This window comes from Ostrea edulis, chromosome 6 (genome assembly GCF_947568905.1).
Source record: "Ostrea edulis chromosome 6, xbOstEdul1.1, whole genome shotgun sequence".
In the NCBI taxonomy this organism is placed as follows: Eukaryota; Metazoa; Mollusca; class Bivalvia; order Ostreida; family Ostreidae; genus Ostrea; species Ostrea edulis.
In genome coordinates, this window is record NC_079169.1 from 92,919,270 (window position 1) to 92,934,607 (window position 15,338).

The 15,338-nt window shown below is 38.4% G+C and overlaps 1 protein-coding gene across 2 annotated transcripts in view; it reads left to right on the plus strand.

Moving 5' to 3' along the window:
• Nucleotides 1-15,338, plus strand: part of LOC125683438 (intermembrane lipid transfer protein VPS13B-like) — a 64,848-nt gene that overhangs the window by 34,754 nt on the left and 14,756 nt on the right. The window contains exons 42-48 of one of the 2 annotated variants that reach the window (XM_048924578.2): nt 212-500; nt 585-758; nt 5,638-5,775; nt 7,353-7,794; nt 8,066-9,346; nt 10,613-10,789; nt 12,166-12,336. In XM_048924578.2, coding sequence (XP_048780535.2) covers nt 212-500; nt 585-758; nt 5,638-5,775; nt 7,353-7,794; nt 8,066-9,346; nt 10,613-10,789; nt 12,166-12,336 — 2,672 coding nt within the window. Of the gene's footprint in view, nt 1-211; nt 501-584; nt 759-5,637; nt 5,776-7,352; nt 7,795-8,065; nt 9,387-10,612; nt 10,790-12,165; nt 12,337-15,338 lie in introns of those variants that run through there. The other variant, XM_056142734.1, reaches the window with a different exon arrangement.

Sequence of the window (15,338 nt, forward strand, 5' to 3'; positions counted from 1 at the left end):
TTGAATTTTAGTAATCTCAACACTGCTGTTAATAATGCCAAAATTAAATCCTTGCTAAAAATTCTGCTTTAAGCGGTATGTTAATGATACATGCATAGTAAGGTACAACGACCCTCGTATATAGGTATTCAGTTCAGTGTCAATGAAATTCTTGCAGTTGTTACAAACTTTTCCTTTTTCTTGATTGGGATATATGTATTTGTATTTCCAGAGAAATCCCAGGGAATTTCTACATTCCACCAGATGCTCCCCCAGTATCCAGCCCCCAATCATCAGTGGGAACAGACCCCGGGGACTTTGACATGATAGTGTCCCAGCCCAGCCTGGACCTTCACCTTAATCTGTCAGAGTACTGGCCAGGTTGTGGTACCCTGATGATTGACGTGTTGCCGTGGTGCCTTATGACAAATCAAACTGACCTTGACCTTCTGATAGTAGAACCAAACGGCACATCATGGCAACTTCCTTCCAAGAAAACATTTACACCTCCAAAATTCAAGGTATTTTAGGCTTCACCAGCAGGGAGATAAATCTATATATAAGATATAGATTATGTTGATTTTATATATATGTTTGTTTTTCAGACTGAATTTAGCATCGGTATGGTCTTTGGAGGATTCCCATTTTACACTACCCCTATTCCTCTCTCCAACGAGGAAGTAGAGCTACAGTTATATAATCCAGACAAAGGAAGAGTACTCTTCATAGATGGATATTTACAAACCAGAATCCTAGTCAAACACCAGCAGAGAAACCAGGTAGGTGCTCGTACCAATTTGTTCTGTGCCAAGTAAATATACCAGACTCTGAACACCATCATATACCTGTACCTATTTTCAATTTTGATCTGAAAGCATTTTTCATACTAACCTTGATCTGCTAATGCCTGTAAACTGCTATTGCCTGTAAAAGTTCTGCTAATGCCTGTAAACTGCTAATGTCTGTAAAAGTTCTGCTAATGCCTGTATACTGCTAATGCCTGTAAAAGTTCTGCTAATGCCTGTAAACTGCTAATGCCTGTAAACTGTTAATGCCTGTATACTGCTAATGCCTGTAAACTGCTATTATCTGTAAAAGTTTCGCTACTGTCTGACTTACTTGACTTAATTCCTTCTCTCCTCGTGGAGAATAGGGCCATGAACAAGTCCTCTCCATTTACTTCTATCCTGGGCTGATCTTGCTGCCTCTGTCCATGACCCAAAACCTAGTTCTTTCCTCTCTCTTTCTATTGTTCTTCTCCACGTTTCCTTCGGTCTTCCTCTCTTTCTTTTTCCTTCTGGTGTCCAACTAAGGGCTACATATGGGTGTGTTCTTTTATCCATCCGTAACACATGTCCAATCCACTGCCATCTGCGTGTTTTTATCATAGTGCTGATCTTTGCTACTCCTGCTATCTCTCTAACTGCTACATTTGATATTTTCATTGGCCAGTAGATCTTTAAGATTTTCCAAAGACATTTGTGTTGGAAGGTATCTACAAGTTTTTCATCCCCTTTTGTCATTTTCCAGGTCTCACTGCCATACAATAACACAGCTATTACATTTGAACTGTAGAGCTTCATTTTTGTTTTTCTGTTGAGTTGGTTATTGCTCCAGATCTTGCGTAGCTTATGGAATGTTACTCTTGCATGGCCAATTCTTCTTCTTATATCTTCATTAGTACCTCCTGTCTTGCTTACTGTTGCTCCGAGGTAAATGAACTCATCCACATCGTTTATGTTGTTCCCATTGATGGTTATTGGTGTGATGTTTGCAGCATTTAGACGCATAACTTTGGTTTTTCCTGTATTGATTTTTAAACCTGTTCTAGCTGCATATCTGTTTAGAGAGTTCAGTTTTTGTTGTATTTGATCTTTGCTGCTGGATAATAAAGCGATGTCGTCTGCAAAATCTAGATCGTCTAATTTTGTTGTCATATTCCATCTTATGCCTGAGTTGTTATCTGCTGTTGTCTTTTTCAATATCCAGTCAACTACCATGAGGAACAAGAAACCCGACATGTTGCATCCTTGTTTGACACCAGATTTAACATTAAACCATTCTGTTGTACCATTCCCATCAAGAACTGCGCATTCACTGTCTTCATACATTAATTTAACCATACTGATTATTACGTCTGGTATTCCATAAGATTTCATGATCTTCCAAAGGGTTTCCCTGTGTACGCTGTCGAAGGCATTTTCAAAATCGACGAAGCATAGATAGAGGTTGGAGTTCCATTCTATAGCTTGTTCTAGAATATTACGTAGGACAAATATCTGTTCCGTAGTGCCTCTTCCTGCCCTGAATCCAGCTTGTTCCATTCTCAAATGTCTGTCTACACCAAGTACAATTCTTTTTATTATTATTTTCCCCATTATTTTGGCAGTTGTTGCTATTAGTGTGATTCCTCTCCAATTTCCACAGTTTGTCAGGTCACCTTTCTTTGCTAATTTTATTATAAGTCCCCTTCTCCAATCTTTGGGAGCTTTTCCAGTTGTCCAGACAATGTTGTATAGTTTGTGTAGTTCCTTGACAGTTGATTCTATGTCTGATTTCAATATTTCTACAGTGATGTTATCTACACCTGGAGCTTTGCCTAATTTCATTTCTTTCAATGCTCTCCTTATCTCATCTTCTGTTGGTGGACCTGTTTCTATGTCTAATTCGATGGACTCCCCTGTTAGTATTTCAGCAGGATCAATAGGGTCTGGTCTATTTAACACTTCGCTGAAGTGTTCCATCCATCTTTTTCTTATATCTTCCTCTTTAGTCAATAGATTTCCTTCCTTGTTTTTTACTGCCTCAACAGTTTTTGGACGTTCGTTGCACAATAATTTGGTTACATCATATACAGTTTTCATGTTTCCGATGTTTGCTGCCTCTTGTGCCTCATTCGCCATGTCGTCTACCCATTGTCGTTTGTCTTTTCTAAAACTTCTTTTCACCTCTTTGTCTTTGTCCCCATACTTTTCTTTTAGTCTAGCTCTTAATCTCTCTGATCTTGCACTTTCTACTTTGCCCATTAGAACTCGCCTCTCTTCTACCTTTTTCCAACTGCCCTGGCTTATCCATTCCTGGTTTTTCCTTTTTCTATACCCAAGTACGTTTATGGCAGTTTCATTATATGCAGTTTTAATGTTGTTCCATCTTTCCTCTATATCATCAGGATTGGGACCTATGGTGTTGTCTTCACTGAGTGCATTAAATCTATTCCTCAGTTCTATTTGGAATTGTTTCCGAACTTCTGATACCTTAAGTTTGCATGTCTCGAATCTTGTTGAAGATGTTGGTTTCTTTCCTATTTTGTGCAGTTTAAGCATTACTTTTGTGATGACTAAATTGTGGTCAGATCTGACATCTGCACCTCGGTGTGCTCTGACATCCAACACAGATCTTTTAAAGCGCCCATTGACTGCTACATGGTCTATCTGGTTCTTGTGTTGACCATTTGGTGAAGTCCATGTCTGCTTGTGTATGTCTTTATGTTTAAACATTGTTGAAGATATTGCCAAGTTGTTGATGGCACAAAATGATGCAAGTCTTTCTCCATTATCGTTCCTTTCCGAGTGTAAACCATACTTTCCAACAATTCCATCCTCTCCTTCCTGTTTGTTACCTACTTTTGCATTGATATCGCCAGTTAGAATTATAATATCATGGCGTGGAGTGTTGTCTATGACTCCCTGTAGTTGTTCGTAAAAATGATCTTTTGATTCCTCGTCTGCATCATTGGTAGGTGCATACACTTGTATTAATGTTGTTTTTATATAGTTTGACCAGAACCTGGCAGTTATGATGCGGTCGTTAATGGGTGCCCATTCGTATAATGTCTTGGCTTTCTCCTTTGATATAGCAATAGCAACTCCATTACTGTGATGGTTATCTTTCCTTCCAGAATACAGTATCGTTTCACCTGTCTGGGTTCTGATTTTTCCAGAATCTGTCCATCTGCATTCGCTTATTCCAAGTATATCTAGGTGGTATCTCTTCATTTCTGCTATTACTTGTGCGGTTTTTCCAGTGGAGTACATAGTTCTTACGTTCCATGATCCCAACCTGACGATGTTTTTGGGGCTTGCTAGCATATCCCTCTGTCCGCGAACTTCCTTTTGGCTTTGTCCCGTAGACATCATGCTTGCATCTCTGTCCGCTATGAAATCATCCTTTGGAGTATGCTCGATAGCTATGCTTACCCCACGACTTCTTATTGACTTGTTCATAGTTTCCGTAATCAACTTCTTTTTATGAGGTCGGGTGATTAGCCCTACGCTCAACCTCGTTGAGGTGGTTTTTCTGTTGGGGTTTTCCTTCCCTTAGATGACGGTCTTTTTAAGACTATTGGATGCCATCCCCCAGGTTTTACATCGGAGTGTCCTTCTCCTAGGTAAGCTGCCATCCCTGGTTGCGAATCTCACCTATCCGGGTTTTACATCGGAGGTTTCCTTCTCCTAGACAGATAATCATCCCTGATTATCGACATCATGTCTTGCCGGCTATATTCCCATAGCTGGGACAAGGTTGATGAGTGCTAGGGCGTGTCCACACGCCAGTGGGCCTACACACTGCATCTATGGGGCCCTTGCTGCTCCCAGATCCCCATTAGTTCGGCCTGGTCCCGAGAGAGGCCAGTATCCGTGTGCTGCCAACGTGGAGGCACTAATGGAGTCTTGGTAATGTAGAGGCTATGTACTGACAGGAGAGGCTGACGCACTCGGCTCTCTTTTCGCAAAAGGATGCTAGTCAGCGGCAAATACATGCACTAGACGCATATCACTACCCTGTTGTATATACCACCACCACACTCTGCTATTGTCTATAAACTGCTAATGCCTGTAAACTACTGATACCTGTAAAAGTTCTGATAATGCCTGTAAACTGCTAATGCCTGTAAAAGTTCTGATAATGCCTGTAAACTGTTAATGCCTGTAAACTGCTGATACCTGTAAAAGTTCTGATAATGCCTGTAAACTGCTGATACCTGTAAAAGTTCTGATAATGCCTGTAAACTGCTAATGCCTGTAAACTGCTGATACCTATAAAAGTTCTGATAATGCCTGTAAACTGATAATGCCTGTAAAAGTTCTGATAATGCCTGTTAACTGCTAATGCCTGTAAACTGCTGATACCTGTAAAAGTTCTGATAATGCCTGTAAACTGCTAATACCTGTAAACTGCTGATACCTGTAAAAGTTCTGATAATGCCTGTTAATTGCTAATGCCTGTATACTGCTAATGGCTGTAAACTGCTGATACCTGTAAAAGTTCTGATAATGCCTGTAAACTGCTAATGCCTGTATACTGCTTATACTCTAGATGGCTATTCTTCAATTCATTTATTGATATCATCATGGTTGTATATAGTGAAGAGTTTACATAAATGAACAATGAAATTATTAATTGACATGATAGTTGTTACTAATTAGCATGTACAATGTACCTTACAACACTTTCAGTATTTGGAAAAACATGTTTCGTTTCCTGCCTTCTAGAATGTTATGTAGTTTTGGATTTCAAAATGCGCAAATTTATGATTACTGTATTTTATTATGTTTTATATATATGTATATATATTTATATATTTTACTGTGACTTTATCGGTGTAAGTATTGTAAATTCTTGGTATTTCTTATCACAATCTTCATTTTTCTGTTGCAGATTTGCTTCTTAACCCTGCAATCATCTGTAAAAAGTAACATGAGGGTTATAGTGATAACAGAGACCTTCAACCTTTGTAACCTGACCTCTGACCCTATTGCTGTGTCACTGAATGCCGTTCCAGTCAGCAACAGTAAGGTATGTGGGCGGTACCAGGTCAGGGTGATGCTGCTTTCAATGTTTCTAGTTTAGTGACAGTAACCACCATTTATTATACCCCACGCAACGAAGTTGCGAAGGGTATAATGTTTTTGACCCGTCCGTCCATTTTTTTGTCAGCCCAACTCCTCTGAAACCAGTCAACAGAATTTTGTGACACTTTGTAGTTAATAAGATGTGCATATTCCCAGGAAATTCTGATTCAACAATTTCTCTGGGAGTTATGCCCCTTTTGAACTTCGAATTTCAAGCCCATCTGTCCTCCTTTTGTCAGCGCAACTCCCCTAAGACCACTCGACAGAATTTCATAAAACTTTGTAGTTAATAAGGACACACAGTGTAGATGTGCATATTCCCAGGAAATTCTGATTCAATAATTTTTCTGGGAGTTATGCCCTTTTTGAACCTAGAATTTTGAGTCCGTCTGTCCTGTTCTTGCAGTAATGCATAACATTACCATCCATTATGTGAGGCATTGTCAAGCAATATTGGAGCGTGGGGTGTGTGAGCTTGCTGACTTTTGCTTTCTTTCATTATCTCTTATCAACAGAGTTATTCATGCCTCAGTCAGAATTAGCATCGGCCTGCACAATCAAGGAGGCTTCTGAACCCATTGTTTCATGCATGCCTATGTTCTTATTACACTATTTGGAAAATAAGGTGGTACAGTGAAAACTGTGTAATCCAACACCTGTGTAATCCATTTCACTGGGTATTCTGACCTTTATTTCATTCTCAATTTCATTGTTTTTACACTGTTTATTCCAACACATTGTGTATTCCGACAAAAAAATTGTCTCCTAGTGTATGTCGGATTAGACAGGTTTCACTGTACTTAATGTCTCCCAGTGTATGTCAGATTAGACAAGTTTCACTGTACTTAATGTCTCCCAGTGTATGACAGATTAGACAGGTTTCACTGTACTTAATGTACCCCAGTGTGTGTCGGATTAGACAGGTTTCACTGTACTTAATGTCTCCCAGTGTATGTCGGATTAGACAGGTTTCACTGTACTTAATGTCTCCCAGTGCATGTCGGATTAGACAGGTGTCACTGTATAATGAATTTTGGGATGAATACAGAGGTTATCAATCAGTAATTTGATCATACACATATTTGTACACTTTGATATTTATTTGCCATTTATTTATTGGACATTTTTGCATAAATGAAGTTTGAAATTTCCTTAGAAAAGAAAACAAAAACTTATCTTTTTTGTTTAGGTCTTTAAAATTACTAGGACAGTTAGGCCCCTTTTTTGGTATTTCACTGGTGATCTAAGGTGACCACTAATTAGCTAAACTGGCAGTATATTGAAGTATATTTGACACCTTGATATGGGCAATCATTTTAAAAACAGAGTGGAGTATGCAAAGTTGGCATTATAAGTGGAGATTATTTAAGGAAAAACGTTTTTAACAAAATGTGGTAGTATAATGAAAAATGGCAATGAATTGGCTGGAAATCATTTGTGAATGAACTGTATATACATGTACTTTACTGTTTTGTAAGTTGAAGACTGTTAAAGTTGCATGTATATTTTTTTGTAAATCAGGTTGATTTGGTACCCAGTGTGACATCAAAGATACCAAGTCATATGAGATGTAAAAAGGAGCAAACAGACTTCTCCTCACTGTTAATGTGGAACGTAGGAGAAAATGCGGACTCTAAACAAGAAACATTCTCCTATTACATCTCTCTCAGAACCGACAAATCAGATGAGGGCTCTCATCATCCTCAGGCAGACAGTAAGAAAAATTCTGATTGGTCCCATCCAGTTAGATTGACAGCAACAGAGAGGGGGACAAAGCTGACTGTAGCTGTCCCTGTGTGTGCTGGGGACCTCCACACCAGACCATTGTGTATCTCGGGGTTCTTTAGACAGGGGCTCCATTACTTCGTTGTGAGGGAGCATGAATCTCCTTCTTGTCTAATACACAATAAAACACAGGTCCCACTCTGTTACGGCCATCAGAATCCAGCTCTAATCACTGCAGGTATGTGTGGCTTATTAAACTTCTCTATTCATTTGAAATGCATTAATATTTATTTCTGTGGAGGTCGGGAAAAAATCATGAGGTCTTTCTTTTTAGTAATTTACTTTCCTGGTTTTTGAAGAGTTCAAATTTATGGGCTTGTCTAAGCCCCAAAAACACTGATTTTTTTCAATACATTAAATCCCTTGGATCTTAAAGTGAACTAGTACAGTGCCAGTGCATCACACACAATAGCTATGTGAATGAATATTGTTTCTTTAAACTTTTGCAGGCATTGTTGTTCAGGAACAAACAGAGTTACTGAGTTCACTGCCAACAGTCCCTCCACATAATGATGTGTTCTACACTCCATTATTGATGAACCAGAGATTCTCAGAATCTGTAGGAGGTGTTCAGTATCCAAGACTACATTTTGGAGTACTGAAAAATCTGGTCAACCAGTCCGACAATGCTAAGGAGGTGGTCTGGAGTAGTGCTATTGATGTCAATACAGACATGGAATCATTTGTGTCCATTCCAGGATGTATGGATATCAAGGTCAAGGTCAAAAGTGTTGCCATGATAACACACATCACTGTGAAAGCAATCAGTAAGGCAGAGGTTTCGGCCAAAGAGATTAGAAGTCGAATCGAAAATGAGAAAAGTGAAACATCAACTGAAAGCACCCCCTCTAACCAGGAGGATGAGTCTATCATTAGGGATCTGGAAAGTGCAGCCGCATCTTCGATATCTCATCAGAAGGAAAATTCGAGGGACAGATCTGTAGAAAAGAAAATGGATCTAATCTTAGGACTTCACTGTCATCATGTATGTGTGGTACTGCAGGACGAGACCAGCTCCACAGAAGAGATATCAGAGGTCCTTCAGGTCTCCATAGATCATTTGTTCCTGGCACACCTTCCCTCATCTAGGTCAAGGTCAGACAAAACTTTTAATGACCAGGATCAACATCGATGTTTGTCTCTGTGTCTGGGAAGCTTGCAAGTTGACAATCAACTTTACCTCACTAAAGGACTGTACGACTTTCCTGTTATTTTCATGGGACAAACTACTCCAGAGTTTCCCGATGTGGTTGGTATGAATGTGATGGAGAAGTTAGCGGTTCTGAAGTCGGTCAGTTTGTGTCATGTACAGGGGGTGATAGAACACAATTGTCTTGGACACAGCCTGGTGAAGGCCTTAGAGGTCAGTGTCTCCCCCATCACAGTGAACATCGATGACAAATTTGTGTACAGGATTCTGAAAGAATTTGATATCCTTCTTCCCACCAGCCTTTCATATCCTAACCTGCCCAATCAAACTTTCAAGAGACTACCCAAGTCTTTCAAATCAGCCTCTCTTGTGATGAGCTGCCCTGTTAAAATGGAACACCTGAGTGTGAGATCCATATCATTGCTGCTGAGTGTCCATGCTTCTCTCAAGCTTTTTATTGCTTCAGACAGAACGCCATTAGCTTTTGGAAAGTTTGAGAAAGACAAAGTTGTGACTACCTCTTATCATCTCATCAAAGCCCTAGCAATGCACTACGCCTCAGGTGCCCTCTTCAGAGCTGGTGAGTACTAATAAAGCGTCAGGTGCCCTCTTCAGAGCTGGTGAGTACTCATAAAAGTTTCCTGGATGTACAGTGAAACCTCTCTAATTTCATGTCAGTTTTGCGTCAGAATAGACAAGATAGATGTCAGATTGCAGTGTGTGGTGCATGGGAAAACATAATTAGACAAGATAAATGTCAGATTGCACAGTGTGTGGTGCATGGGAAAACATAATTAGACAAGATAGATGTCAGATTGCACAGTGTGTGGTGCATGGGAAAACATAATTAGACAAGGTAGATGTCAGATTGCACAGTATGTGGTGCATGGGAAAACATAATTAGACAAGGTAGATGTCAGATTGCACAGTGTGTGGTGCATGGGAAAACAAAAATAGACAAGGTAGATTGTAATTAAAAGATTTATATAGCACCCTATCAATATTAGTTCTCTAAAGCGCTTTACAAATGTGAAAGAAAAGATAATATAAAATCGATGTGAACACACATGTGAATAAAATATTCATAGATGTCATAATGCACAGTGTGTGGTGCATGGGAAAACATAATTAGGAATAAAGATAGGGTCAGGAGATTCACAGTAAACAGACTTCCTATTATTCAGGATTTAAAGGGACTGGTTCACGATTTTTGAAGAAAAAAAATTTCATTTTTTATGTTAAACATTAAAAGTATAACTCATTTAATGTTGACAGCCAAAATTTTGACCTTCTGAATGCAAGAATGAAAGCAACAATTTAGCCTTAAATCTGTGTTATGTAAACAAAGACTCGAGTCTTTTAATGTATACAGACAAACCAGTAAAATATTAGTTTTGTAATATAAAGCATCTTAATTTTGTATAGTCACAAAATTTAACTTTTAGATGTCACATTTTACCCTAAGAATGCTTGAAATGTGAAAGATATAATAAACTTAGATCAATATCCATTTCTTTTGAAAATTTCGTAAACAATAACTTACCGCAATCTTTGTTTACAAAACAAATAATAAACTCTCTAAAATGAGCTTCTGTGATAATGTATAACCTTAATTCTTATGTGGAATCTTTTAAACACATTAGACAGTAGATATTGATCGTTAAAAGTGAAAAACAAAATTTGGGGAAAATTGTGAATCAGTCCCTTTAATAGTCTTACATTACAGTATTGTATGCAAAATTTGTATGCTTATTCTTGATTCTTTAAAAATTTTACAAAAGTATGAAATAATGTATACATCATGCATACCCTTGTATCTGTTGTTTTATGATACCTTGTATTGTAGGCATTGTGGTAGGCTCACTGGAGATTCTAGGAAACCCCACAGGTCTGATTCGTAGCATAGGAACCGGGGTGGCAGACCTAGTCAAGAAGCCGTACGATGGTCTGACGCGAGGCCCAGGGGCTTTTGTTGGGGGAGTGTCCAGCGGAATGTCGTCCTTTGTCAGAAATATATCAGCAGGTAATTACAGAGTGCATCATCAAAACAATGGTTGCATTCCTAGGTCAGTCATATTTCAAATGTGTTGTAATTGATTTGTGTAGCATGATGAATTCTCTGGATTATTGCTGTATAAATATGTATAGCATTCTTACTTTTATCAGATTGATAAACTGTACCATAGTTTTTAGAACTGTATTGTCTTGTCAGGCTTTATAAGTTTCTGTATGGATACAGTAAAACATAGTGCTAGTGGTTTTTCGTTGTAAAGACCTCCGTTTCTTTATGAAGTCCCACTTATAATAGAGTCCTGCCTATAATGAGGATTTTCACTCCTGTGGTTAGCAGTACATATAAATTAAATGGAAATACTGATAACAATGTATGATTTAGAAAAAATTATCTGTACCTGTAGCCTGTCTTTAGCCATTGTTTGCTTTAATTAATTCACTGTTTCTGGGGCCTGTGTGTAGACGTGCAATGCTTTAATTAATTCACTGTCTTTGGGCCCTGTCTATAGTTCTGCAGTGCTTTAATTAATTCACTGTATCTGGGGTCCGTCTATAGCCCTGCAGTGCTTTAATTAATTCACTGTCCCTGGGGCCTGTCTATAGCCGTGCAGTGCTTTAATTAATTCGCTGTCTCTGGGGTCCATCTGTAGATGTGCAGTGCTTTAATTAATTCGCTGTCTCTGGGGCCTGTCGATAGCCGTGCAGTGCTTTAATTAATTTGCTGTCTCTGGGGCCCATCTATAACCCCACAGTGCTGTAATTAATTCACTGTCTCTGGGGCCTGTCTATAACCGTGCAGTGCTTTAATTAATTCACTGTCTCTGGGGCCCATCTGTAGCCGTGCAGTGCTTTAATTAATTCACTGTCTCTGGGGCCTGTCTATAGCCGTGCAGTGCTTTAATTAATTCATTGTCTCTGGGGCCCGTGTGTAGTCATGCAGTGCTTTAATTAATTCACTGTCTCTTCGGCCTGTCTATAGCCGTGCAGTGCTTTAATTAATTCGCTGTCTCTGGGGCCTGTCTATAGCCGTGCAGTGCTTTAATTAATTTGCTGTCTCTGGGGCCCATCTATAACCCCACAGTGCTGTAATTAATTCACTGTCTCTGGGGCCTGTCTATAGCCGTGCAGTGCTTTAATTAATTCACTGTCCCTGGGGCCTGTCTATAGCCGTGCAGTGCTTTAATTAATTCGCTGTCTCTGGGGTCCATCTGTAGATGTGCAGTGCTTTAATTAATTCACTGTCTCTGGGGCCTGTCTATAGCCGTGCAGTGCTTTAAATAATTTGCTGTCTCTGGGGCCCATCTATAACCCCACAGTGCTGTAATTAATTCACTGTCCCTGGGTCCCATCTATAGCTGCACCCTTTTCTAATTATACTTATTACAGGTATGCTGACTTCCGTGACTAACTTCGCCTCCAGTGTATCCAGGAATATGGATCGTCTGTCCCTCGACGAATCCCACATGGAGCGGCAGGAAGAGCGACGTCGTCAGCAGCCGGAAGGGATTTCAAGTGGACTCCGTCAGGGACTCACAGGATTCGGCATAAGTCTGCTCGGTCAGTGTTTAGTAGAAGTATCTGCTCGGTCAGTGTTTAGTAGAAGTATATAAGTCTGCTCGGTCAGTGTTTAGTAAAAGTATACAGTGGAGCCTCGGTAATCCGGACGCCATTAATCCGGACGCTTCACCTTCCGGACGATTTTTCTAGGGAACGGAATTTTTATATGTTATTTTGCATCATTAATCCGGAAATTCGCGTTCCGGATCCGGACGGTCACTTTTTACTACAAAACGTTATAATGCATTGAAAATTGTACCGTTAATCCGGACGGTAATTTTGTTTAGGGAAGGTCTGTGTCGGATAATTTTAGCAAGGCGTAAATTATAAAGAAAACAAGCCAAACTGTCTAATTGAAGCGATTACCTGTACCCTGTCAACACCACCCTCCAATACTTCTCATTACCAGCTCATTAGAGTTATCGCGCTTTGATGACTCTTGTGCGTCATTGGTAAGAAAATGCACAAGTCTCGCGAGCAAGTGCGAGATTACTGGGACATACACGAAACGTACATAGCAACAACCCCCCCCCCCCCCCCCCTTTTAAGTTAAAGTACATTGTGTATCTTTAAATAGAATAGCCATTGATCAAACTGCATTTTTAAATATTCTAACACTAGTTTATCAAAGATGTTACATGTTTGTTTTTTTTAAAACTCTGCTACACCTAATTTAAAAATTCCAAACAACGATGTTCTCTGTCCTAAGTCAATCAATATTTTGTAATTTTTCAAAATAGCTTAGATGCAGTTTGGAAACGCATTTGTTATGTTAATTAGTGTTATAAACGTCTTTAAAATGCAGTTTGGCAAATAAATATATAACTTATTCTAAAATATTGGAAAATGAGAGAGAGAGAGAGAGAGAGAGAGAGAGAGAGAGAGGGGGGGGGGGTACATGAACGATTACAAAGTGCATGCCCATATGAACCTGTCTAAATTGTATGATAAAATGGAATGTCTTCATAGTCTGACAGAATAATTCTAATAACATATGAATCCTATTAATTACAAGAAAAGTTATTGTGTCGGATGTGCATTTTGGTTTTTCCTTTCACGGTTCTTCTTGCGATTGATGCTTTATATCGGTTAGATTTGGCATATCCTTCACATAATTTAATAAGTTCGTCTGTTTTCTTATAAGAATAATCAATTCCTAAATTTGTTTTTAGAATTTTAATCAGTGTCGTGGTTTGCAGTCGGTTATAATATGTATTCGATACCATAATTTATATTACGTATGCCTAAGTAATGTTTACGTATGTTGTCCCGGTAGCACGACTTTACGCGCCTTTAATTTGAAGAGTTCCACTAATGGAAAAGATAAGTATTAGGTGGTGTGTGATGATAAGTCCGTTAGATAGCATGTGCCAATCGAGACATTGTATTGCCAATTTTCGCACATAAGATCTTTATTGCGTGTAGTGTTGAATTTTGTAAATAAATCTGTAGCATGTTAATTTATAGTCTTGATCAATACTCTAATAGTATTAATAAATTAAACATCATGCCGTAATGATAATTTTTTAACTGCTACACATATCAGTTGTACTGATTCGTAAATTGATATCAGCTTATTCAAATCTAAAGAGTGTAGATTATACTTCTAGATTCTGGATTTTATACCGTTGATTGGCGTGAAATATACATGTATGTTCATGCACATGTAGTATAAGTTTTTAACGTTTAGAATGTCACGCATGTAGAATGTACCTGTGTACGATTGATTCTTGTTACGATGTTGTAGCGCTTTATTGCTTTCGAATTTTTAAACTCTGGGTAGAAGTGAGAAAATTACCATTTTAAGGAAAATGACAATTAAATTTTGTATGTACCCGTAATGTTAGTTTCACCCGAGTTTTGTTCCGTTATTATTGCATCATGAAAATAATGATATTACAAGCTTAAATGATTTTGTTCTCCCGATATTGTCTTGGATAATTATAGAACAAGAAATATAAACTCTGGCAGATTGAATTTTGGTTAAAGAATGTTGTCAACTGACATGATAATCACGAAATTTTAATATCAACCCGTGAATTGTGACAGATGGAAATTACAGACCTCTTTAAGAAGTAAAAGTGTGATGAAATGTTTGAAGTGTAAATGATTATGTTAGTTACTAATGATTATTTTACTTATAGTTACATACCGTGCTTCATTATTTGTTTTAGTGCATATGGTACACAGTTTTGTATAATTTATTTGTAGGGTTCATATATACGTACAATGTAAGCACAGGCAAATACGCTGAACACGTACATTAAATTTTAGTGTTTTGAAATACATGTAAATGCTAACATCATCATAATTTATTTACTAATGCAAATGGTCAAATCCAATGATAGAATGTGTTTAATTCACTATGTATCAATAAAGTAGGCATATATTGGTTACTTATGTAAAGATAGAAAATATGCTATTCAATTATCCGGACGCTTCATTTATCCGGACGATTTTGCTGGGAACCAAAGTGTCCGGATTAACGAGGCTCCACTGTATAAGTGCTCGGTCAGTGTTTGTTAGAAGTATATAAGTCTGCTCGGTCAGTGTTTGTTAGAAGTATATAAGTCTGCTCGGTCAGTGTTTGTTAGAAGTATATAAGTCTGCTCGGTCAGTGTTTGTTAGAAGTATATAAGTCTGCTCAGTCAGTGTTTGTTAGAAGTATATAAATCTGCTCGGTCAGTGTTTGTTAGAAGTCTATAAGTCTGCTCGGTCAGTGTTTAGTAGAAGTATATAAGTCTGCTCGGTCAGTGTTTAGTAGAAGTATCAGCTCGGTCAGTGTTTGTTAGAAGTATAGAAACTGAGGTGTAGCAGACAGTATCAGGAAAAGAAGATTGTTCTTCATGGCCTAAGTATGTTAATATGACAATGTAACATTACATCCTTGTTATAAGAATTACATCTGGTGTTTCCAGAGGCCCATGCTCCCCCTGTTCTGGATTTTGTATTCAGTATTTATGAGATTGATTACTGTCCATTTTCATAAGTTTTTTTGTTAA